Source organism: Cyrtonyx montezumae, unplaced genomic scaffold (assembly GCF_038088225.1).
Source record: "Cyrtonyx montezumae isolate F1298 unplaced genomic scaffold, pur_monq_1.0 scaffold_10, whole genome shotgun sequence".
Lineage (NCBI taxonomy): Eukaryota > Metazoa > Chordata > Aves > Galliformes > Odontophoridae > Cyrtonyx > Cyrtonyx montezumae.
This window is the reverse complement of record NW_027071826.1, coordinates 3,917,457-3,943,057: the sequence shown is the minus strand read 5'-3', so window position 1 is coordinate 3,943,057 and position 25,601 is coordinate 3,917,457. Positions and strand designations below refer to the sequence as shown.

Genomic DNA, 25,601 nt, shown 5'->3' with positions numbered 1-25,601 from the left:
GACACAGGGATGTTGGGGACACGGGGATGTGGGGACATGGGAATGCCACACATGCTGCCTACCCAGCCACGCGCACGCAGCCGTGCAGAGGCTTTGTTTGGTGGCAGCAGTGATTTTGGGGCAGTGCTGTGGATTAGCACAGCACGGTGGGGAGGGGTGTGGGGGATAAAGGTCCTGGCACTCGCCAAGGGCTCCAACAAAACAAAGCAGCAGATGGTTCCAGCTCTGTATAATGCACAGTGAAAAAAGAAAACAACAAAAAAAAAAAACCAACAAAAAAAAAAGGATTTGAACCGGGGATGAAACAGCAAATGGGGAAAGGGAGGGAGAAAGAAAAGGAGAAAAAAAGAAAGAAAGAAAAACCCTCAGCAAGTGTCAGAGCAGAAGAAAGCTGCAGAGAAAAATGGCAAATGTTACAAAACAGGCCCCAAAATCCCACCCACCCCCAGCACAAAGCCCTCTCACTAACATCTGTCCCTCACAGCCCCTGTCCCTGCCACTGTCCCCTTTAGCCTCACCCAGGGCTGTGGGGCCGTGACCCCAGCGGGCAGCACGCGCTGGGGACTGCAGGGACAGGAGGCAGTGACACTGCGTGGCGACCAGGGCAGCTCCAGGCTCTGTCCCCACTGAAGTCAGTGGGGCCCTTGGCCATGCGGCATGATTTTGTGGGTTTGAAGCTTTTATTTCCTAAGCACGTTGAGTCCAGCTTCAGATTCGTCTTAAAAGAGGGCTCGGAGTGTTCCTTGAGGGTTTTTGCAGAAAGAAGCGAAGCAGGAGCCCACAGCTGTGGGAGAGTGGGTTGCTGTGTGAGCTCAGCCCCATATGAGCCGGCAGAGATCCCACAGGCCACAGCCCAGCCCCAGTATTCGGTGGCAGCCGAGGAGGGCTCCAGCTCCAAGGAGGGCTGCGGGTGTTTAATTGTTCTGGGGGTGCTCGTGGGCTTTGTGTCACCACCGCAGGACCCACAGCACAAGGATGTGCAGGGGAAGGCCAACTCTGGACACAGTGGGGTGACGTGCTGGGGTGCAAGACAGCAGGGCCTCACGGTGACGCGGGACAGAATTGGGCCACGGGGTCCCCAAGCCGGGACACGGCACCACGGTGATGCCACCCACACGGTGCACGGCGGGGACCCCGCGTGGGGCTCCGGGGCGCCGCAGCCGCTCGGGACCGGCCCTCCCCCGGGCTCACAAAGAGCCGCCGTCCTCCCGCCCCCCGGGGCCGCCCCCGCTCCGCGGCCCAATAAACGCGGCCGCATTTGAACGGGGCACCGCCTCCGGTAGCCACGCTCCGTTCCGCACAGCCCCGTTCCGTTCCGCCGCGCCCGCAGACACCGGCACGGAGCCGGGTGAGCACGGGGGGCTCCGGGGGGAGGTGGGGGTGGGAATGGGAATCGTGCTCCTTCGGTTCGCCCGTCGGGGCCGCTCCCGTCATTCTGGGTGGGCTGCCGCGGGGGGCTGGGTTGGTGACAGCGCTCCGTTTGTCGTCGGTGAGATCCCCTCCGTCGCGACGGCAGCTGGTGGGTGAGCGCGGGGCTGGGGGGCGAGACCTTAGGGTCAGCCGGAGACAGGGGCTGGGGTGAGGCTGGGTTTTTGGTTGGGTTGTTTTTTTTGGTGTGCGTGTTGCTTTAGGGGTGGATGCGTCGGTGCTTGAGCATCTTCCGTACCTCCGCCGTGGGGGTGCCGGTGTGCGGGCACCGTGATTCAGCACCGAGCCGCGTCCTCGGGGCTCCGTCCCCACTGCTCTGCGCAGCGCGGGGACGGCGGTCTGGTGTCGGTCCCCGTGTCCTCGTGGGTCCCTTCCGACTGGGGGTGTTCTGTGATTCCTGGAGTTTGTATTTTGGGATGCCCTCCGGGGAGCCAGGAGTTTCCCCCGGTGTCTTTATGGGTCCTTTCCAACTCGGGGTGTTCTCTCATTCTGTGATTATAGGGTTTGCGTTGTGGGTGTGCAGCCAGGACTTGGGCCCCACGATCCTCACGGGTTCTGTCTGGCTCTCAGTATTCCATGGCTCTGGGTTTCGGCCCAGTGTGGGCTCCCCAGGTTGTGGGGCACAGCCCCACAGCGCTTTGCAGAACCCCAGCAGATGGGAGCATTGTTTTTCCTTATTGACGCGGGGCCGCTTATTGAGAGGACCCATTACAATGCAAATCCTGAGATGCCGTGAATATTCAAACCTCAGTGATGCTTTGAAGCCCTTCCAGTAAATTTATAGTGCTTTATTTGTCATCTCTTCTCCGCTGTTTGACAGCATCTCCTCTTTCTGCCAGCTTTGGAGAGGTTGGCTGTGTTTTGGGCGTGAGAGGTGGCACTGAGGGGCTGCAGATATCATTGAGGTGCTCAATGGGGTGGGGGAAGTGCCAGGTGTGGGGTCGGCTATGGGGTGACCCGTGGAGCACTGGGTATGCTGTGGTCATTGAGTGACAGTTGGGTGCTGCCTGGTCCTTTTGTGTGTGTTTGTTTTTGTGTTGTTGGCTTTTTCTCATTGCCTTCCTTTCCTTTGGCTTTTGGGCGTTGCTTGACTGAGGAGGTAGTGGGACCTGAGGTGGATTAAGCTCAGAGATCACCCTGAAAGAGCCAAAATAGAGGTCTGTGATGTGATGAGCAGGGAATGATGTCAGCTCAGCCCCAGCTGTGCTGGGTGATGGTTCATTAGGAAAAGGAGATAAGCTCCATGAGACAGTTCCAGTGCTGACCTTCCAGAAGAGCTCCAGGGTTTCATGTCAGTGGCACGTTGGGACAAAATGCTGTGCTAATGCCTGGGTCCCAGCCTTGCTAAGCACAAGGTGACATTGGCTGTGTCCTGCAGCTGCTGATGTTCTAGCTGTGGCCGTGTGATGGAGCTCCAGTGAGTGGCTGTGCACTGCTGAATGCCCAGGCTTGGTTGGGCTGTGGCAATGGCTTGGTTTGTGTGCACAGAAATGCCATCAGCAATACAGCCCGAGGGGAGGGATGTGGGCAGAGCATCACTGCAACAGCACCAGGAGAGTCTCCTTCCTTCCACTCCTAGCTTTGATAAGCAAGTGCTGTGCCAACTGCGGTGTGCCATCAATGGGTCAGGCCATGTGCAGCTCCAAGGTCGAAGCTTGGAGGCTGGGATTGGCTTGAAGGAATAAATAGCCTGTACTGTTGGGGTTAAATTGAGCTGGGAATGACATTGGTTCAGCCTCCGTGTACGCAAGGATCGTCTGGCTCCTTGAAGGGGGTGGGTGCAAAGGGAGGAGGGAAATGCTGGGGGAATTCCTTATCTCACCATCCCAAGTGCTTTGCTGCCAAAAGCTCGCCATAGGAACGGTAGAAATAACAATGATAACAATGATAAAGTGCAGTTTTCCTAAACCTGCCCGCTCTACCAAAGTTTGTCATTTTGGAGGACTTAATGAACCCAAACAAAGCGACCAAGAGCCCCCATTGGAACTGAGCCCCAATCTGAGGGGGGAGGGGAGGGTATATGGGGCAGCCCAGCCCAGCTGCCGCCCCCCACCCCTTTCCCCCCCAGTCCCACCACTCCCAATACCTCAGCTGCTGCTCCATCTGGAGCCAAGAGGAAGGGCTGTGGGCTCTCAGCCGGCCTTTGTGCTCCCATTCCCCTCCATGCCCCCGGCCAGCAGCTGGGGCTCAGCCGTGCTGCACTGACTCTATTATCCTGACGGCAGTGGGATGGCTGTGCCGGTGCCTCCCAGCCTGGCAGTAGGAGGAAGGCGTGGGGTTGGGTTGGATCCTTCTCCCTGAAGCACTGCTGAATAATTCAGGCATCTTGGGTCACCTTGCGCGGCAGCTGCCTAAGATGGAGGTTGTGTGGGATGCATGCGGGACCGCCGCGGTGGCTGCCTGCAGGTAGAAAGGAGGGAGGGGGGGATGTCCTGTGCCTGTTTCCCTCCTTTGTTCATTTTTAGGCTGGGAAAACTTAAATCCCTCCTTGGTTGCCTGTCCATGTCTCTCTCTGTGTTTATAGCCTGGCGTGCTCTGGCTGTCTCTCCCTGCTGGGCTGCTCTGTGGCATCGTGGGTTCATTCCTTGCTGGATTTATGAGCTCCAGCACCCCTTGGCTCTCCTGTGTTGGTTTGGGGGGGGGATCAGTGATTCCTAATACTTGGGGATGTGCTGTGAGGTGGCTCTTAGCTCTGTGCACTGCCCAGGTGGGGGAACTGGTTTTGGGGGTGTGGATGTGCAGTCAGGATGGTCTGTGTGGACAGGAGGTGGCTGATCCCAAAGGTACGAAGCCCAGAAGTGCCTGGGAAGATCCTGGGGCTGTAGGCATGTGTATTGTGAGTGTTGGGGCTGCCATGCAGGCTGTACTGCCCAATGTGTGCAGGTGGGGAACAGGATTGCTGGGTGAGAAGTGAGGAACCAGTTTGCTGCCTTTCCTCTGCTCACAGGCATTTGGGGTTTCAGGTGCTGACACTTCCTCTGCACCCCAGGTTGGATGCAGATGCACTGTGACTGTGCATCACGGACTGGGCTGCAGTGTCTGTCCTGTGGGTTTTCTAATTTCCAAATTCCTGGGGTCAGCCTGTTTTGGGGTCTCTGGGGGCTGATGTGTGGGAAGGGGATGGTGTTGGGGGATTGTATTGGGCTGCACCTTGGGTACAACCCTGCAGTGTGCTCCTGGGCTGCTGGCATGTCCCTGAGGTGGTGTTGTGGTGTTGGTTTTGCCTCTGACCTCCTGAGCCAGGAGGTAAACCCCGCAGCCAGAATCGAAAGATGCCATCCAAATCCTCGGTTTGGTCAGGAAATTTCACTCCCTGCTCCCCCTCCCAAAGTAAATCCCTGGGGCTGGGATGCTCCACATTCCAGCTCCCAGCACTGCCACCTCTCAGTGCCCAGTGCTCCAGGCAGGGTTTGACCTCAGGTCTGTGCAGCACAGCATTGTGATGTGGACAGAGCAGTGACACAGCAGGGATATGTCCCCTGAGCACATGGCAGTAACAGAAGTGCTGCTTTGGGGTATGTGCTGTGTTCCCATATACAATGAGAGCCATGTGCAGAGGGAAGCTCCTGACTGGGTGATGGCAGCCCCCATGGGTTTTTGGGGTACAGCACCCAGCAGAGTGGCCACGCATACCTGCAAGTCACCCAGCAAGGTGTGCAGTCCCCAGATCCTCACTGTTTTCCCACTGAAGCTTTGCAGTATGTTGCCTGTGGCTTCACCCAGAGGCTGCAGGGCTGGCAGAGTGCTGGGGTGGCTTAATGCAAGCAAACACGGATGCAAATGGCATGCACCACGGAGCAAAGCTGCCTCTGTGTCAGCCCTCAGGGTTTTCTTTGTGCTGTGCCGTGGGAATCCTTACCTCCGTGCTTCTCCCTGCAGGTGAGCGTGGCAGGCTATGGGATGGATGAAGCTGAGCAGGACCAGTATGAAGCTCGCCTCAAGGAGCTCTTCGACAGCTTTGACAGCACAGGCACGGGGTCATTGGGGCAGGAGGAGCTCACCGACTTGTGCCATGTGCTGCACCTGGAGGAGGTGGCCCCGGTGCTGCAGCAGACCCTGCTCCAGGACAACCTCCTAGGCAGGGTAAGGCTGGGGCTGGGGTCGTGTTAGTGTGTGGATGTGGTCCCCACTGTGCATGTGATAATGACTTGTTTCATAGAGTCGTGGAATGGTCGGGTTGGAAGAGACTTCACACATCCCCACCCCTGCCATGGGCTGGGTGCTCCCTCATCCAGCTCAGGCTGCCTGTTGCCCCATCCATGGCCTTGGGAACCTCCAGGGATGAGGGGCACCCACAGCTTCTCACTTTGGTCACTGGGCTGTGAACAGCTTGACTCCGGCTGTGTTTGCACTGCTGCTCCATCACATGGGGATAGGTTAGGCATGGGGCAGCCTACACGAGGTGAGTGGTACTGGGAGGAGGAAAACTGTGAACTGCAGTGTTTTGGGTTTTTGTTGTTGTTGCTTTTTTCCCAAATGGAGCCAATTGCGCTGAATTTCTCCCCACTGAAGTTCTCCAATCCCATCACTTCATGCTTAGCATCGCTCATGCCATCTCCAACTTTAACCACCTCCCTGGGTGCTTGGGGGTAATGGGGACCCAAAGCCAGGGCTTGAGCTTCTGATTTCAAAGAACTGCAGAATGGTTGGGTTGGAACAGACCTCAAAGCCCACCCAGTTCCAACCCACTGCTGTGAGTGACTTAAGCTGCTGAGGACAGCAGCTGTGGCTGGAGTGCATGCCACCACATTATTGAGAACGTCATCAGGTTCCGTGGTGTCCATCTGAGCTGCCTCTATCCATATTTCCTGGTGTCCCCATGCAGCTGTTGGCACGAAATAGCTCCTTCCTCCTTTAGGGCCGTGGTGTCCTGCTGGCCCACAGATCCCCTGGCTGCACTGTGCTTTGCAAGTTGACTTTATGCTCTGGTTGTTTCCTTATAGATGGAAGCACCAGGGTGTTGAGCCCTTGCTGGGAGCACCCCAAGTATGGGGCATGCTCACCCCATCCCTCCTACAAGCCGGGATCCCGCAAGCTTGGGCTGTTCCTGTTTTATTTACCACTGGGGGAGATCTGCAGCTGCCTGTGGGCACGCTGCTTTGTTCCTGGGCTTTATTTCATGGGGAGGCTCTGGAGGAACGTTTTGTCTGCGGATCGGTGGGGAGTTGGCGTGGCCACGTGCTGCCTTTTGTGCTGGGCCTGAATGCTTGGGGCCGGGGGGAGCATCCCCCCATCCCAGCACCAAGGAGGTGCACGTGCTGCTGCCGGCTTTGTGCGAGCCGCTGGGGATTATCGCCGCAGCCCAGCGGGGCCGTGCAAATCCTCAAGCACTGCTGGACCATCCTCAGTTCCTCTTCTCACGCCATTCTGCGATGCTTGCAGCAATTCCTGGCATTCCTGGGCACGCTGCCTGCTTGCCCCTTGCAGTGTGTCAGCGAGCAGCTAACACAGAGCAGCACTGCAGGGGCAGCATGGTGGCAGGGATGTGAGTTGTAGGATCATTCGAGTTGGAAAAGACCTCCAAGGTCCCTAAGTCTGACCCCAGCCCATCCCCACCGTCTCCTGAAGTGCCATATTTCCACGCTTCTTGAGCTGTGGGGTTGGAGCACGTTGGGCATGTCCATGGAGCTGTCCTTGGTGGCTGTTCTTTAGCCCAACGTGGCCTTTCCAAGCCCTGATGCGGACGAGGGGACGCAGTGTTGACCCCAGCCCAATCCCAGCAGGGCTCACGCACGTTGCCATTGTCACCCAGCATGGCTGGGATGGCTGATGTTGTGGCTCCAGGTCCTGAAATACCCCGCGCTCAGCCGGGCGTGTCAAAAAGAGCATTAAACTTTAAATGCCCTGCTGGTGTTTCGCTGCTGCGGGCATTCTGCCTTACGCTTGTGCAGCTCGTGGCTGAGGCTGCTTTGGGAGAGCTTTGTCCAGTGCTCATGTCATTGGAGGAGGGTGGTGCTGGGAGCAGTGGCAAAGCCTCACTTTCTTTAGTGTGAGCTATTTTGGAGCTTGTGGCTTTGCTGTCCCACGGGTTTCCATGCCTGGCTTGTGCTTGAGCACAGTGCTAATTCTAGCAGCTGCAGTTTTCTAGGCCTTTGTGTGTCCCTCCAGCACTCAAGGTCAGGTGCATGGCACAAGCAGACGCTGCTTTTCCTGGCTTGCTGGCTGTTGGGATTTGCTTGATGTTTTCCAGCAGGTTGAACAGGAAGGGAAATACCCCCCAGCTCTCATGGTGCCTCCATCCCAAAGCTGGGTGCTGCTGCCCCAAAGGCACTCAGGCTCTCTGCAGGGCTGTTGGTGCATCCTTGTGCCACCTCCCTCTGCCCTTTGGCTGTGGAGGAGCCTTGCATTCACAAAATATGTAGATGTAGTGCTTAGGGACATGGCCAGTGGGTGATATTGGCGGAAGGTGGGTGGTTGGGCTAGATTATCTTACAGGTCTTTTCCAACCTTAATGATTCTGTGATTAAGGGACACCTGTGAGTGTGCCTCTTGTCTCTGTGCTGCCCATTTGCATTTGAAATCCAGGAGCACTGAAGGATTCCCAGCCCTGGCCTCGCAGCCTAATCTTCCACCAGTGCCTTTGGCTGTGGTCACGGTAAAATTGGAGCCATCTGCCCATGTGCAGCTGCAGCCCCATCCTCCTTCCCCTCCCCTCGTGCTCCCCCTTCCCCTGGTTCAATCCCACTGCTCATCCCATTTGCACAAGTGACACCGGGTGACTCCTATTAATTTTTCCTTGCTGCTGCCAGGTCCCAGCCCAGACCCTGTGCCTGACCAAGGGGTGACTCTGCCTACTGCCCCCAAGCAGATCTTACAAGGGAAGGGGGAGGGGGAATGGCACTGTTATTCCTATTCTCATCTTTTATTCATGCTCCTTCAGTCTAAATGTCAAGTTTTTTTATCGGTCAAATTCTCCTATCTCTGCAAACTGTTCTCATGCAACACGCTGGTGCTGTGGGGTGAACGGCAGCAATTAGCATTCAGATGAAGGCCTCCTCGACGAGGTTGCTTGAACTCATTTCTGTTGGATTACTCTGGAAGGCAGCAGTGATGGGTATGGGGACTTGTGGATGGTCCACCATCCCCAGAGGTGTCTGAGAACCATGGAGCTGTGGCACTGAGGGATGTGGGCACAGTGGGGGTGGGCTGGGGATCTCAGAGGTCTTTTGCAGTGACTCTGTGGTTCACCCTTAAGCTTTGCTTTTCATCTACTCCTTAACAGCACTGAAATCTGCTCAGACTCTGTTTCTCTAAATATAAAGCCCTTCTTCCAAGGCTGAGAATCCTCCAAAGATGTCTTCAGCCCTAACAGACGGCCGTGGCAGCCTTGCCCAGCTGTTCTTGGCTTTCCATCTTGCTCAGCCAGCGTTGCCTGGTGCCAGCACATGGCTGGCATTGCTCAGATTCCCCTGTGCAGCTGCAGATGATGCTGCAGCTCCTCTGCAACTGAACCACAGAATGGTTTGATTTGGGAGGGACCTTTGAAGGGCATCTGGTCCAACTCCCCTGCAGTGGTCCCTCTTGGTCCCTTCCAACTTGGGATGTTCCCTGAGGTCCCCTGGCTGCTATGGTTGGACTAGATGACCTCACTGGTCTTTTCCACCCTTAAGGGTTCTGTGGTTATTTCAGCTGTCTGTTTGATGGAGAAAAACCCATAAATGAGTTCAAGTCATGGCTTTGGGTCACTCTGTGATAACACCAAGTGTTAGCATTGCTGATGGTTTATCAGCCCAAAGCTGTCAGCACCTATTGATCTTCTCCTTTTTGTTTTTTTTTTTCTCCACAGGTCCACTTTGATCAGTTCAAAGAAGCACTTATCCTCATCTTGTCCAGAACACTGTCAAATGAAGAGCACTTCCAAGAGCCAGGTAAGTGCCCCAATTGCCTAAAACAACTCTTGGGTAGCTCTCACAGAGGCAATAGTAAGAAGTAGAGTGGTTTCAGTGCTGCAACTGTAGAATCAGCATGGGTTGGGTTGGAAGGGACCTTAAAGCTCCCCAGTCCTCAGCTCAGAGATATGTCCTCAGCTGCAGCCCACCCTGGCTCTTATGAAGGTCATAAGGCAAGAGCTCATCCTGCTGATGGGAATGGAAGTGTCACTTCTGCACAGTGCTGGTTTTATTTATAAGTCCATCTTCTTCTTTGTGCCCCAGATGACCTGGGAAAATCGCTTCCCATAGGAAGCCAGTGCGAGATGTCCTATCCATGGTGGGCAGATGGCTGGACTGGATGATCTTGGAGGTCTTTTCCAACCTGATTCTATTTCTAAAATGGTGTTACTCACTGTCCCTAAGTTATTTCTGCCCAAGATGAGCCCTGTGATGAGCCAGGATGGGGCTGGCTGGAGGAAGCAGAGGGTACTGAGTCCTCACCATCCTTTGTTCTCCTTTGCTTTGTTTCCACATGCCCTTAAGGTATGGGTATTTTATACCCCTGGCAGAAGATGAAGTGACAGCTCTGGTGCCATGGGAAGCAGGGCTGAACTCCAGCCGGAGCTGGGGGCTGAGGCTTGCTGCTGCACCCCTGTATGTAAATCCCAAACCCATAACACTGCCTGCGGGGCGTGAAAGCCCTTGAGGAGGAAACAGCTTGGGCTGGGGGAGAGGGGGCTCCAGGTTTGCTCTTGTGTCAGATCTGCACGTCGAGCATCCATAGCACAGCCAGACAGCAAGATGACAGCTCCCCTCCTACAGAAGCTGTGAGAAGAAAATAATGCAGAGCTCAAGAGATGCAGTAGATGGATTTTTTTTTCATTTTTTTTTCCTCTCATTTTTGAAGCTCTCCATGCTTGGAGGGTGATGGCTGCTGACAGCCCTCACACCAGGCATCCCTCAGTGGGGCCAGAGGGAGCTTTGTTGGTGTCTCGGGGGGTTTTGGGTTGGCTGCAGTTTTTCCCAGCTCAATGGAGAGGAGCTGAGAGGCAGCCCTGCTGACCAGAACGAGCCCAGTGCTACGCATCTACTGGGGAACGAGGAGCTCTGGCTTTGTTTAAAAACAGACATTAAAAAAAATCTTCCAGAAATGGCTAAATTTGGGGTTATTAATGGAGAAATGACAAAGGCAGCCCCCAAGAGCAGCCCACCTTAGGGACATGTGTCAGCATGGTGGTAATCAAAGGGCTTGTGCTGCAGGTAGGGAGCCCAGTGCAGGTGGGCCCTGCAGGCATTTGTTTTTAATGGGATGTGACAGGTTGGTTAACGCTGAAGTCTTTGCTTCTTTTAATTTAGATCAAACTTGAGATTGGGAGAACAAGCTGCTCTGTGCTGTCGGTGTCAAACTGTCAGCGGGCACGGAGTGCTGGTGTTGCAGCCAGCCTGGGGCTTGGGGAAGATTGAGTTAGAGCTCTGCATCATGTGATTGAAGTGAAAATGTACTTGGGGAAGGCTGGGTTTTAAGGCTGCTTGCTGTTCTGTGAGGAGGTGGCAGCATTGGTGATGTGGCTGGAGGGTTGGTGCCACTGCTCTGCCAGCAGGGCAGCCCTGGGGGGCCATGGTGTCACACATGGGTTGGGGACAAGGGAACCGGGATGGCTGTGTGATGCTAAAGCATCTCCTGCAGAAGAGATCAATGGGGTTTCCCCATTTTTGGAGAGGAGGAACAAATGGGAGAGGTGCTGATTTGAGTTGATTATCTTGCCTCGGCAAAGCTTAGTTCCCTCTTTGAAGGGCGTGCTGGCAGGAGGGTGAGACTTGGGGGCTGTGGGCATTGCTGCTCCAAGGGCAGAGCTCTCTGCCAGCTGCCGTCCCCCCTGGGGACACAGGGGATGGGGACCCAGCTGCAGAGCATGAGCAGCTAGGTCAGCTGCTGGGAAGTGACATGGCTTGCGGGGAACTGGGTGCTAGAAAAGCAGAAGAACGCTTGGATGGGTCTTCAGTGAGTGACAACCATGAATAACCCTCAGGGAGATGGGTGTGGGGTTGGGTTTCTGGGGGATGCTGCTGCGGGACCACTGATGCTTTGTGCGTGGGGCAGCTGAGTGCCTGCTCTGCAGAGGTTGTCCAGGGATAACAGAAGGGATTGAAAGGTTGGGGGGCAAGAAAAAAAACCTGACTTTGTTTAAAATAACAATCAGATCTGTGCATTAGCATCTTGGATAGGGAGGGATTACCTGGGTGGGGTGTGGGATTATGGGAACACCCAGGACAAATTAAAGAGCAGCTTGATGTCAGCCCCCTTATGAGGGGCTTGTTCTTCCCATGGAGACAACAGCATTGCCCGCCCAAGCAGGGAACTGGGGTGGATAATTCCCTGGTGGGAAGGGTTGTTTGTAGCTTTGCAGTCTGCAAGTTGACTCATGTGGAGTATAAAGGCACGGGATGGGGATGATTTGGGTACAGGCACTTTGATTTTTGGGTCGAGGGTCCCTGCTCCTCTCTGCCTCAGTCACAGAGCACAAAGCGTGAAGCAGGGATGAGGAGTTTAGACAATACTTGGTATCCCTGGGGATTAGGACTTAGCCAATCCCATCTGTAATGCGATTTGCTGTCTGCTGTGGCTGGGAGGATTCCTGCCTTCCAAATCTTCAGTGACAAAGAAATTAATTTTGCCTCTGTACCTCCAGATTTCAGGGCAACTGCCTTCCCCCCTCTAAAAAAAAAAAATACAACCACCCAACTCTCTTGTGTGCAGCTTTGTGATGCTGCTCCCTGTGCTATGCAAGGAAGGCAGGATGAGTCCCTGGTTCCATGGGCAGAGCAGGGTGGGAAATGACTTATCTCATGCAGAAAGGCAGAGAATCAAGTGGAAATTGTCAGCTGTGGTGACGTGTAGCTGCGGGGAGGGGAGCTGGGGAATGGATGACTTCTGTCTGCAGGGCTGAAATGCGGTTTTGGGTGGCCATGTCACCCCAGTAGCAGGGCAGGGAGCTTAGGTGTGGGCCCGTGGGCTCTCACAGCCTTCAGGGCGGCACCTGGGGAGGGCAGGTAAGAAAGCCCCCAGTGTCTAATTAGGCACCAGTTCTGATGTGTGTATTTTATGCAGCATGTGGGTTGCTGAGGGCTATAGGAAGCAGGGAGTGTTTGGCCTTTTTTCTGCTCCTTATTTTCTTTCTCCCTTTCCCCCTCGTTTGTTGATGAGTGGCCAGCAAGGGCTGTGCTGAGCATCCCTCACCCGTCTGCCCTGTGGGGTGCAGGAGCAGCCCCCCATGGGTGTGGGTTTGGGGTTAAGAGCACAGGTCTGGCCTGTGTGCATCTGAAGCACTGTTTTTTGACATCCCCCACCTGTTTCCCTATGCACCTTTGGAGCAGGTGTGGATCAAGAAGCCCTTAGCCATCCTTCCTCACCGGTTTTGGCTGGAAATGGGGAACTGAGCACCACTCATTGCGTTTGGGAAGCTTGAGCTGCTTCTGTCAACCAGCATTTAGAGGATAGCAGTGGCCCTACAAACAGAATTTGGCTGTGGCTTGAGCTGCGAGCAGGGATGGGTTAATGAGGGACATGACTTGGTGGGCACGTGGGTTGGTGGTTGGCCTTGGTGGTCTCAGTACTCTTTTTCAACATGACCAACCCGGTGGTGATTCAGGGATGGGCTGTCCGTGTGTGATGGGCTCAGGCATGGTGTAGGAGTGCTGCAGGGTGTGAGCCAACTTTCTGCTCCTATCTCGGGCTGTGGTGGTCACTCATCCCTCCTGGAGACACTCCCAGGCTTTAGATCTCTTCATTGGAGAAGGAAAAATGAGCACAGGGTGCTCAGATCAAAGGTGCTGTGGGTAAAGTGGGGAGAGGTACATCAGCTGCTGGCCTGCTAACGCTTAGAAAACAAAGAAACAACAAAAAGAAACCCTCTCATCTCCCTTCTGCTGTTGGATGCTTGCAGAGCGGCCTGCTGTGGAGGCACCTGTGTTTCTGTGCACGACTGGGTTTTGTAACTCACTGCAGCCATGGTTAAACACAGCTAGGGAATGCGATTTGTCTCAGCGTTAGGAAACGCAGGAGAAAACTTAGCGGTAGCTTAATTCTCACCTAATTGCTGCCTTCCCCCTCAGACAGATCGCACAGAGGTGCGCTGCTGTCCCTGCGGAGAACATTTATTTATCAAAACCAAAACAAAGGCCCCGAAGCCTTCTTCTGCAGGGGGAGAGGGAATGGCTGAGCAGGCAGCCATGACTATTAGCATTTCAGAGAGAGCTGCTCGATGGAGATTGTTCACCACCGGGCAGGCTTTAATAGGAGCGATAAGGTTTGCTTTTGTTCTCGGGCCCTGCCTTCATCAGCCTGCCTCGCTGCGATTTTTCTATCGGCGCAATTCATCGCACAACTTTCATGTGCGGAGTCCCAGCTGCAGCAAATCTCGTTAGAGTGGCCTTGTTCAAACACGGGCGCCGGGTTCGTTCCCCAGAGCTGCAATATGGATGGATGGAGTGCGAGTCGGGAGGAATCAAAGGCCTCCTAGTCCTGTGTATTTTATAATTCATTGCATAGCTAAGTCGCCGAATATTTTTCCTCTAACAAGCTTGAAGCCTTCTTCCCGTATCTAAAAGAATATTACCCAAGGAGGCGTTCGGGCAGGGGGTTTTGGAGTCCTGCTTCCCTGCTCGTTATTAGTACAGCACTCTCGCATTTGTTTTGTACCAGAGCTCTGTGCAAATAAAACTTTAAAAAGCCACCTCGTTGTGCTGCAGGAAACAAAGGTGAGTGAGTCCTGGGGGGGTTTGACAGCAAGGTTAGCAAACACGGAACCAAAGCACAGTGGAGAGCCTGTTCCCTAATTGAATCCCTGGTTAATTTGCCCCCTGTTCCAGCTGTCAAATGACTCGTGCTGAAAATAGCCCAAAATGGGCTTGTTTATTTTTTTTTTCCTGTTTTGATCCCTGTCTGCAAGTGCTGGCGATAATTCAGTCCCTGAAGGCAGGAGGTTGCTGGGGGAAGCTGAGATGGGGAATGTGAGCAGGGCCGCCAAGCCCCCTGTAATTAGATGGCAGCTCTGGAGGGTTATTTGGATACTGCAGCTGGCAGTGTGCTCGGGTTGGGACCTGCCCTGCATCAGCTGCTCGTTTTGGGCCCCTTGGGGCATGTTTGCCTCCATTCTTGCTCAGGTTTTTTTTCCACTACTGTGGTTGTTTTCACACTTGGAATCCAGTTGTGATTGAAAGGAAAGCAGCAGAGGTTGTCAGGGTGTTGTGGGTCTCTGGTGCTGCCCAAAGGGATGCATCCCACATTAAACTTGCCCATCGCTGCTAATGAAGATTAGCACAAGGAGGGAAGGCCTAATTAATGTCCTGATCTCAGGCAGAGCTGGCAGTGTGGATGGCTTCCCCAGCACCTTAACTGGAGGAGAGAGAGAGTCACTCTCTTCCAGAACCATGGAGATGTGGCACTGGGGGGATGTGGTGGGGTGGGCTTGGGGATCTCAGGGTGCTTTCCCAACCTGAATGATTTTGAGTGAGAAAGGTGGAGAGCCCCCTGATCTCTGCAGGAGCAGTTGTTTTGTCAGCAGGAGCAATTCTAACCTATTACCATCTCCCTTTGCTCTCCACCTTTGCAGATTGCTCCCCTGAAGCACAGCCCAAGTACATCAGAGGTGGCAAGCGCTATGGCCGCCGCTCGCTGCCGGAGTTCCAGCAGTCAGTGGAGGACTTTGCTGAGGTGACCGTCCTCGAGCCGCTGGGTGAGGAAGCACGGCCTCCACACATCGCAACCAGCGGCCGGCCGGAGGTGAGCAGGGCGGCTGCGGGGCCGGGCTTCTCTGCTCCCCTCTCTCTGGAGAGGTCCCAGGAGGAGCTGTGCTGGCATGGTGATGTGTGCTACCTGTGCTCCTGGCCAGCAATTCAGTGTTGGCTGTGAGCTGGCCTCTGTGGCTAACCTGACTTGCTAGGGGCAAGTTAGCAGAAGGAGCATGTCAGCATCCGTCAGCTCAGCCATGAAAAGCCAGCCACGGGCATGAACCACAGCATGGCTGGGTGGGAAGAGACCCCAAACCGGTGTGTGCCCCCAGCTCAGGCTGCCCAGGGCCCATCCACAGCCTCAGGCACCTCCAAGGATGGGGCATCCACAGCTCTGGGCAGTACCAGGTCTCACTGCCCTCTGAGCAAAGGATTTCTCCTCGCATCCAAATCTCCCCTTTTAGTTGAAAGCATTTCCCTGCTGGGTGGATGGGGAATGATGTGCTGAGCTCCAGGCAGCAGCACAGCTCGGCAGCAGGCTGCCACAGCAGCGTTTCCTTGGAGCCAGGCCCGTTCCAGCCTGCTGCGGGTCTGCCAGCCATTGTCAATTCAGCACTCAGTGCGTGGTAGGAGTTTTTCAGGAGGAAGGAAAAATGCAGCTGCTTTCCCCTCCCCTTCCTGGCGTCACTGTGCTCTCTCTGAGCTCTGCAGCTGCCGTACACATGGGCATGCTCCTCCCTGCAGGAGGAAGGGAGGGATTTTGTGGCATCATTGAGGCTGGATAGGCCCCCAGGATTCCCAGGGAGTATTATAACAATCCCAGGATTGTAGGCCCCCAGGATTCCCAGCCCACCCCACCGTGCCCACTGATCAGTGCCCTATCTCTGTGGATCTCAGACACCTCCAGGGACGGTGACCCCACCACTCCCTGGGCAGCTGTGCCTGTGTCTGCCCATTCTTTTGGAGAAGTTTTCTCTAGTCACTAATTCTGTGAAGCAGAGCTTCACAAAGCTGTGAGGGTGCTCTTCCATCTCCCCGTGCTGCCCTGACCTGGAACTCGGTGTGAATCCACCCACTCCCTCCAGGGAAGTAATGTCTTCCATAGAGCCCACTCTAACTTTATTCCTCTATTGCAGCTGTTGAGTAGGTGTAAAGGGCTAGCCCATTAACAAGGTCAGCCAATTAACTAAATTGGTACATAGCTGCCAACAGGGAGCGCAGACTTCTGGCGCTGCCTCTCCTTGTGCTTCTTTGGATGGATGGAGTGGTAATTCCCTTGCAACTTCAGCCAAAAAAAAGTCTGAAATCCTTACTTCTCATCTTTATCAGTGCTATCACCTTATCTCCAAAAGGTGATTCTCCTGTTATAACAGGATCTGGTTGTTTGCAGACATTGTCCTGGGGCTGACATGCTGGCTGGTGTCAGTGCTTGAGTAGTCTTCAATACTGTGGGGCCCATCCCACCCAGCAGTTATTCCTTGCCATGTGTATGAACTCGCTGCTGACTGCTCTCTGAGTTTGTCTCCAGCTCGGGGTGTTTTGCCAGCCTGAGAACTGGGGCAGTGTGGCTTAATTGGTGCTTGCTTTCAAGCGGTGCCAATTAGAAGGGCTCAGGCTCTGTCTGAGCAGCTTCCTTCCCTCTCAGCCTCTCATCTCGTGTTGACAGAGCTGAGGAGAGCTGGTCTGTGGGGATCAGCTGCCCGGGGCGGCTCTGCCACATCCATCCCTGGTGGGATCCAAACCCACATCCAAACCCAAAGCAATCAGGGCTGGATTCAGCACTGTCACCAGGCTGTGTGCTAATGGATAATGAGAAAAGAGTGGATCTGGCAGTTTTAGGATGTGGTCCTGCCTGAGACACAACCGTGATAGCCTCTGTAAATGTAGTATGAAAGCTTGCAGTGGTTGAAGCTGCTCATCTCCAGCCCCAGTTATCATCTGAGATCGCTTCTTAGAAGAGTGGTGCTGCAGTGGCACAGCTGCCAGGGAGTGGTGGGGTGACCATCCCTGAAGGTGGAGAGCTCTGGGGATGTGGCACTGAGGGATGTGGGCATGGTGGGGTGAGGTTGGACTTGAGGATCTCAGTGATCTTTTCCAACCTGAGTGATTGTGTGATCCTAAAATCTTGGTGCGAGGGATGGATTTTGTTGGGCTTTCAAGCTGCTGGTGGCATAGAGCTGGCCAAACATGCCTGGGGAATGTTGGCCTTGCTTTAGTTTCCCTTTTGCCTGGTGGTGTGTGGTTGGGGTGTGGAGGGTTTGATGGCTGTGGGGTCCCCAGCATTGTCTCCCCAGATGTGTTCACATGTGCCCCATCCTCAGGCTGTGCTGACTTCCAAACCCCAGCACCAGGCATCTGTCGTCTCCCCCTGCCCAGCTGCTGGGCTCTGCTCTGGGAAAGGTCCCTCCTTCATTGCAGGAGGCAGAGGCTCATAGAAACCAAAGGGATGGGACTGGGATGTGACAGCAGCTCCTGCCCCCATCTGTTCCCAAGACATCTGCGTGTTTGCTTTGGCAGGGGGAGTGCTGTGGTGTGGCTTTGTTATGGGAGAGGAGATGAGAGCTGCCTTACCCCAAACCATGGGGCTATATGAATCAGGGTCTGTGAGGAACAGCTCAGCGTTGTGCTTGCTCTGCCCAAAACCACATTTACTGATGCTCCACTTTGCAGCTGAGGATAACCCAACCCGTAAGGTGGGTTGTAGAGCTGTGCTGCCTTCCAGCAGTCCTTGCTGTGCCTGCTGGGATCCGAGCTCATCCCCAGGCAGACACACGAGGATGAAATAGGGGCTGTCAGGGCAGGCACGAGGGATCACCTCACACTCAGTATGTGCTCCTGATCATCATTTTAATTAGCCATATATTCTGGGGGAGAACAAAGGTCTGTCTCTGCAGAAGCAGATGGCAGGGTGGGAGAGGTTGCTAAGTTATTATGGGGAGAGGCCACTGTGAGCAAACGGCACAGGCTGCAGATGCTCGCTGGGCCCCGAGCTGCAGGCCCAGAGCATTGAAAGCTGTGGCCATCTGCTCCTCGGGCAGCCGAGCACGCGCCGCTGGGATAATGCATTCCTGGGATCCCACTCCCGCACACGGCCGCTGATGTGCATGACCCATATCCAGCTGCAGGGCCAGGAACAATGCCATGTGGGACAGCGGGGTGCACTGGCCCCTTTTTTCCTCCCACCGTGCCGACCCTAAGCCCTCTCCCCACCACCAAACAAAGGGCCCCTGGACATGGGGTGATGGGGAATGCATCAGTGGCATCGCTGCTCCTCTGTGCCCCTCTGAAGATGGCACTTGGCTCTTCTTTCTGGCTTCTCTGAAGCGTGGAACCATTCAGGTTAGGAGGAGACCTCCAAGATGACCCCCCAACCCCCTTCAGTCCAATCCTAACACATCCTCACTGACTGTGCCCATCATTTGTTGGGCAGATGAGAGATCTGCCTGCCCCAGTGCCTCAGTCGTGGCTGTAGCCAGGCAGCTCTGCTTGAGGCCAAAATCCACAGCTTTCTAGTGTGGTGTTATTTATGTTCCTGGCTTTGTCCCGAACACCCAGCTGAGCTCCAGCCCTGCCTGTGCCAGCCCATCTCTGCCTGCAGCCTTACAGGGGAACAAAGGCTGATCTCCCCCTCCCCAGGATCCCCTGGCCTCCTGCCCTGGCCCCTCAGTGAAGGGCTGTGCGGGGCCGCTGGCAGCGGCCATTCCCTCATCTGACAGCAGGGCTAAAAGAGTACGGTGACCTAATCCAGTTTCCATGGCAATGCTGTAGATTAATGGCTTTTAGCTGTAATCTGAATGAGACGTGTTGAACTTTTGTAGGATGATTTAGACTCTCTTTATGTCCCGAGTGACTTTGACTTTAAGTCTGTCAGTCCCATGCATGCGCAAGGACACACTTGTAATGCAGAAGTAACATCTGCCCATGCTGTTGCTGGACTGGGAGATAATACTGGTAAGCATGGCATGCTAGCAAATACCCTCAGCTAGTACAAGGGAGACAGAAGAAGAGGGATGCTCAGGCTGCTGGCTCTATTCTCTGCAGGTAGATGGGTCTCCCTTTGCAAAATGGGATGCACAAAGCATCCCTGTTTGCCACACCGTGTGTGCTACGGAAGCAGATGTCCCTGTGGTGCTCCTGTGAGCAGGATTGTTGTGTCTTAATTACCTGCTGTGGGTGTGTGTTGCCTGGAGTGCTCAGGCTCTTGCAGCTGGTGTGAGGTGATGTGAAGCCACCCTGAGAGTGGGGCTGTGCCATAGGGCTGTCCGTGGGAGGGATGCTCAAGGCTCTAGGTGGGCTCTGCTTGTGCTCTGGCAAGGCAGCTGGCTACGTGTGGGATCCACGTGGGCTGCAGCAGTCACTCTGCAGCAGGAAATCAGGTGCTGCAAGGAAGGGGGGATGCAAATTCAGATGATTCCTATGCACAGCACAATCTTTGCTGCTTCCCTGCTGTCTCAGTCAGTATTGTTAAGAAAGCAGTGTGGGGAGTTAAAAAACCAGTGAATGTCTCACTCCCTCCCCATCAACCTGCTGGACCCTGCTGCAATCTGCCACCATACCTCTCCTGGGCCATCTGTGGGGCTTTGGCAGCTCCTGCTGTGGCTGTGGTGTATCCCCCAGCAGCACAGCACATGCCAGGAGCAGCAGCCATCAAACAGCCGAGGGCTGCCAGCCTGGCCCACTGGGAGCAGGGAGATGAAAGCCTGGTGGCTCGCAGCTCGTTTGATGCTGATCGTGGATTCTTTCATACATGTCGTGTCTTGCAATCATAACAGCTTGGGATCCTTTTTTGTTTCCTCCCCAGTGCTGGAAGACGCAGGACAGTGAGGAATATGAGGCAGAAGGTAAGTGCAAGCAGATGGATGTGCAAAGCTGGAAGGAGGATGATTGCAGGAGCGTGAGGTGCTGCCTGGCTGTGCTGAGCTCCTGTCCCAATTCTGGCTGAGCTGGCACAGTCCCAGCCACACAACAGGCTCTTTCCTGGCTTGAAATGGGAGTGAGCCCCAAATCAGGAACAGGGATGAAAGCAAATATCCTTGAGGGTACTGCCTTGTGTCTCAGCAGCTCTGCCCTCTCCTTTTCCTGGTGCTGCTCGTGCTCTTCCTCATCCCCATGGGACACATCCTGGTCCCTGCTTGGCCATGGGAGCTGTGGGACAGGGTGGTCATTAGATGTCACTGTGGCTCAGCCCTCCATTCTTTGTCCTGTTGGCAGAGCTGGGTGCCCCCGGGGTGTGGTTTGGGTTGGGGTGCTCAGGGTGGACCCCACAGCAATGAGCTGACAGGGATGCAGCAAGCTGCTTTGCTCTTCTAAGCAATGCCCATTGCACATGAGGATGTGCTTATAGCTCAGCCATACAGCTCCTTGTTGCTCCAGCCTCTCTCACATTAGCTGCTGGTTAACCCTCACCCCATCCTGGTGGGGTTTTGCTCCAGAAACCGCTTTCTCAGCAGGCACAAGGAGGTGGCCTTGCATCTGGGCAGACTTCAGCTGGTTTGTGGCAGGTGGTTCTGCTTAAGGTCTTTTCCATAAGTCCTGTGATCCTTCAGAGAGGAGGACCTGCTTCCCCATCAGGGGATGGGCAGCAGGGCAGTCCCCTTCTGGCTGCAAACCCACTGTGGCTGTCAGCTCACCTCCATCCTGGAGGTCCCAGCTTGCCCTGTGCTTGGATGTGGGGATCGTTTGCTTGTGGTGGCACTTAGAAGTTAAATGTCATGTGAAATCTGCTTCTGGAAGAGTCTGACAACCACACTGGTACTGGTAGTCATACCTCAACATGCTAAATGTTCATCGGGGTCTACAAAGCTCCTTGTGGTGTGCAAACCCCACTGATCTCCTGTTGGCCTTGGCTGTTTTTAATGGATCATCCCATACACTGGGGCGATTTTTCTCCCGTTTCAGGGCAGCTGCGCTTCTGGAACCCAGATGACCTGAATGCCTCCCAGGGCACATCGCTGCCCACACCAGAGTGGGTGGAGGAGAAGCTGCAGGAGGTCTGTGAGCACCTCGGTATCACCAGGGATGGCCACCTGAACCGCAAGAAGCTCGTCTCCATCTGTGAGCAGTATGGGCTGCAACACGTCGAGGGGGAGGTGAGCAGGGCTGGGGGTTGCTTAAGCCATAAAACATACCCTGGATTCCAAGCATACCTCCTTAATCCTAAAAACTTTCTATCTAGAAAATAAACGTTGGTTCAAATATCCTTAGATAGGTCTTTGCAAAGTCAAAAGCAACTGCAGGCTGTTTCTGTTCTCCAGGCAGAGTCCTGAGTGAATTATTTCTTTAGAAAAATGTCTATTTAAGATTCGGTTTTATTAAAGAAATGGGAAAAGCATTGTTTCACATCTTAAAATGATTTGAAATAGTCATTTATAAAGATAGGTTCAGAGTTGTTATGGCTTTGCAGTATTCGTGATGGTGCTTTCAGTTTTATAACACAGGAAAGGCAGAAAGTGATGAGGAAACCCGCAAGGCCAAGGAACAAGAGTGGGCTCAACAGCTCTGATCTTAAAGGAGTTAGTCTTAGTAAGAAAGAAGTGCTTTATGCTTCATGACAGATATCTCCTGTAACCTTGTAGTGTCTTCTATTTTCCATTCTGTTACTTCAGAGGCTGCTGGGGTCTGGGCATGTTTCTCGCTGACTTGAGCTCAAATCTTGGGGTCACTCCGCCTCGTGAGCGGAGCGAGGTGAGGCTTTCTCATGCTGTTTCACAAGATGGATGCTCTGAGATAAGGGTGATAAGGAGCTTACCCACAGAGCTGGGTAATGTGTGGCTCTGTAAGATGGCTGTTCCAGCAGTGGGCTGGCTGACACAGCGTACTCTTTTGGTCTGTTTGCTTTACTCCTTCTTTCTCTGTAGAGATCTAGAAGCTGGTCTGTTGTGCCAAATGTTGCTGCAATGATTTCAACAATGACAGCTGTGATTTCTGTCCCCTACTGCTTGCAGGTGCTTAAAGAGGTGCTCCATAACCTGGAGCAGGATGGCACTATGAGCGTGGAGGATTTCTTCTACAGCTTGTTTAGGAATGGAAAGCCACTGACACCCTCAGCATCTACCCCGTACCGACAGCTGAAGAGGCACCTCTCCATGCAGGTGAGGGATGGGGATGGAGCCCAGGTTCATTGTGCTGTGCTGGGGGGGGAGATTGGCATGCACCAGGTTCCCGTGGAGTTGGAGTGTGCTGTAGGGGAAGCTGGAGGTCCTCTGGGTGTGTGGGGACAGAACAGTGTAGGAACGTCCTGGTGCTCAAGGTAGGAGAGATGGTTTCCTTGAGAGCGATGTCTGGACTTGCTCTTAGAGGTCTTTGCCATCCGTATTCTGTGAACATAGCGGGGCTTGGAGAGATGCATCTTGCCAGAAGTGACGTGTGGTACGTGAGGGGTGTAAGCTGTGTGCTTTAAGCCCACCATGCTGGGCTGTGCTGCGGTCCCATGGGGTCACTGCTGGGCGTTGGCATGGCAGTGAGGATTAATCCTTAATCTCTAGATCCCCGCTAGCAACGCAACCCACGTCAGTTCTTCCCGGGTGGGTGTGTTGGGGGCCAGGCCTGTCTGTACCCACTGCAGCTCTCCCTTCTCCCTTCAGTCCTTCGACGAGAGTGGCCGGCGCACCACGGGCCCCACTGCCATGCCCAGCACCATCGGGTTCTGCCTCTTCTCCAGCCTGGATGATGGGATGGGCTACGGCTGTGTGGAGGGCATCCTCGACTGCTGGCACCAGGAGGGCGTGGAGAACAGCCAGGATGTCCTGAAGGTAACGGTGGGCACACCTCAGCCCTGCTGGCTCTTCAGTGGGGGGTTCTGGGCTGTAGCTGGGTTTTTGCTTGCTAAAAATCAATCCCAATGGGAGTAGAACTGTTCTGGGATACCCCTGGTGATTTCTGACATTGTGGTGCACCTCCCAGAGCCAAGAGTTAATGGTGGGTGTAATAGGACTTCCAGCTTAGCTCAGGGAGGTCACCTGTGATTGTAGAAAGCAATCTAATTCCTTCACCTCACTGAGTATGGTGCCTGCAAACCTGTTAGTGCTCTCATGACTTGGATTATGGCCTGCACTGGAACTGAGAGCGGCATTTGAAACCCTGCTGAGTGATTAGTGCTTTATTACACATTGCCCACTTGGTCTGTGCATTGTGAGTCAGGTGCCTGAAGTCAGTCCCTTCCTTGTCCACCCTGCTAGAGGCTGTGCATGGGATTGGGCACTCGCACATGCCTGTTCCTAGAACACTTCTGAGTTGCTGGCAATGGTAACAACAGTTTTTCTTAGCATTTCAAGTTTGTGCAGATTACGCACATCCAGGCTGCTGTAAAACCTTTATCCAAAGCTCTGTCTTTGCTCTCTGGCCAATAAAACCCAGCTGGAGCTTGCATGCATGTAGCCCAGCTCACTAACACTACTATGCCAACCAGACTTGCGTGGTATGCAGTTAGCTTACCTCCTGCCTGTTGCTTTCTCCCTAGCTTGCTGTGCTTTGCAGTACATGTGCAGGGTATTCCAGCTGTCCTGCTTTGTGCTGAGGGAAATCCCAGTCAGTAATCACAATATCCTTCTGAAAGAGGTGGAGATCTCACAGGAGAAGAACTCTTCTGTATATTCTTGAATATTTTAAAAGGGCAGTGCAATTAGTCCCCGCTTTACATCCAAGTGCACAAGAAAGCATGTTCTGTTCTAACATTGGATTGTTCACAGGCTTTGGATTTCAGCTTGGATGGAAAGGTGAACCTGACTGAGCTGACACTGGCACTAGAAAATGAGCTCCTAATAACCAAGAACAGCATCCACCAGGCGGCCCTGGCCAGCTTCAAGACAGAGATCAGACACTTACTGTGAGTCCTTGGGGTCACTGGCTCTGTTTCCCCTTTGGTTTGTTCCCCCTGTATAGCTGTTGCATCTGTGCACAGTGCATATAAGCTCCAGCTGTAAGCAGCCACGAGTTTTCTGCTGTGTATCTTGAAATAGTGTCCTTGGTTATGCATCCACCACAAATCCACACACCCGTGCCACAGCATGGATGACTTCTGCTGGTCTCTAAGCCCACAGGTGTTGCCCATCTGCTTATATCACTGGTGCTTGTCAGCTGCCTGTGTCCCCTCTGTGACTACAGGATGGGGCAGGTCTGAGTGTCTCAGTTTCCTTTGGCCTAGGGAGCGGGTTGACCAAGTGGCCAGAGAGAAGGAGAAGCTGCGCTTGGATTTGGAAAAAGCAGAGAAATTGAAATCTCTGATGGCTTCTGAAGTGGATGACCACCACGCAGCAATAGAGCGCCGGAATGAGTACAACCTCAGGTACAGTGTTGGGTCACCTCGTGGTGGGTCACAGCAGCTCTTGCTTATCCTGAGCACCCCTGCAGGGATGCAGCACTGCAAGCGCTTGGGGCTGGAGCTTGGGGGAGGGGTGAGCACCTGAGGTTTGGCTGAAATGTAACCTGAGATTGTCTTGAACGGTGTTTAGCCAAGCTAATGCAATCCTGTGCTGTTCCTTTCCCACCTGTCAGACCCATCAGCGAGTCTCAGCTGGTGCCAGTGCCATTCCCATCTCTCTGCTTCCCTCCCTGGTGTCTGTGCTCACCATTCACCTTCCCCATGAAGGGAGAGCCACGTGCCGATAGCAGACTTCAAATACTGACGTCTCTGGCTGCAGAAAAGTCTGCCTTAATCCTGAAATCCTGGCTGGGCTGTGGGCTGTGAATTCAGCAAGCACTGTGCTGCTGAGCTGTGTGGTTAATCCGTGTACCACCATGCTTCTGCAGGCAGTGGTCCAGCCTGGTGCCAGCACTGATAGCAGCAGTGCTGATTACTGCCCAGCTTAACTCACAGCAGTGTTTGCCTGCTGCTTTTTCTGAGCTGGTCTTACCTTTGATGCTGTAATAGGAAGCTGGATGAAGAGTACAAGGAACGAATCGGTGCTCTAAAGAATGAACTGCGGAAAGAGCGAGAGCAAATCCTGCAGCAGGCTAGCAAACAGCGGCTGGAGCTGGAGCAGGAGATAGAGAAGCTGAAAACTGATGAGAACTACATCCGTGACCGCCTCACGCTGTCCCTGAAGGTAACAGACTGAATGCAAGTGGACCCAGAAGTGCAATTCAGTAGTAGTTCTAGCTGCGAGATAAAGGCATTGGACTCAGTGGCCCTTATGGGTCCCTTCCAATTCAGGGTGTTTCTATGACTGTAATGATGTTTTTTGGGTCACCTCCATAGGCTCATGGGGCTCTGTTTCAAATGTTAAAGACAGTCTGCTGCAATTTCTCTCGAGCAGCTGTTTTCTGCCTTCCAGTGCAGTCTTCCAACTGTGACCCTATGCGTTCACATCCTTTTCCCATATCGTTTTTTAGGAAACGAACTCCAAGCAGCTTTTCTCTGAATCTGACAGCTGACATATTGTAATGTAATGCTTTGGGTTGTGTGTGGCTTTTTTTTTCTTCAAGCTGATCACAAGTGATGGGTAACGGTGTCACCTTGTGAACATCACAAGTACTGACAGTGGGCCAGCAGCAGCAGTTCTGGTGTGGCAAGAGGGATTTTGTGTGTGTGTGTGTGTGTGGAGAATGGAAAACCAATGCACATTTCCCATTGCT

The 25,601-nt window shown here is 53.9% G+C and overlaps 1 protein-coding gene across 1 annotated transcript in view; it reads left to right on the top strand.

Moving 5' to 3' along the window:
• The first annotated feature begins 3,745 nt into the window (after positions 1-3,745).
• NIN (ninein) overlaps positions 3,746-25,601 on the top strand; it is a 45,514-nt gene continuing 23,658 nt past the window's right edge. Inside the window, exons 1-11 of the mRNA XM_065748459.1 lie at positions 3,746-3,834; positions 5,308-5,511; positions 9,215-9,296; positions 14,912-15,081; positions 19,831-19,870; positions 20,928-21,118; positions 21,974-22,120; positions 22,613-22,780; positions 23,717-23,853; positions 24,172-24,312; positions 24,898-25,072. Coding sequence (XP_065604531.1) covers positions 3,805-3,834; positions 5,308-5,511; positions 9,215-9,296; positions 14,912-15,081; positions 19,831-19,870; positions 20,928-21,118; positions 21,974-22,120; positions 22,613-22,780; positions 23,717-23,853; positions 24,172-24,312; positions 24,898-25,072 — 1,485 coding nt within the window. The 5' untranslated portion in view covers positions 3,746-3,804. The remainder of the gene's footprint in view (positions 3,835-5,307; positions 5,512-9,214; positions 9,297-14,911; positions 15,082-19,830; positions 19,871-20,927; positions 21,119-21,973; positions 22,121-22,612; positions 22,781-23,716; positions 23,854-24,171; positions 24,313-24,897; positions 25,073-25,601) is intronic.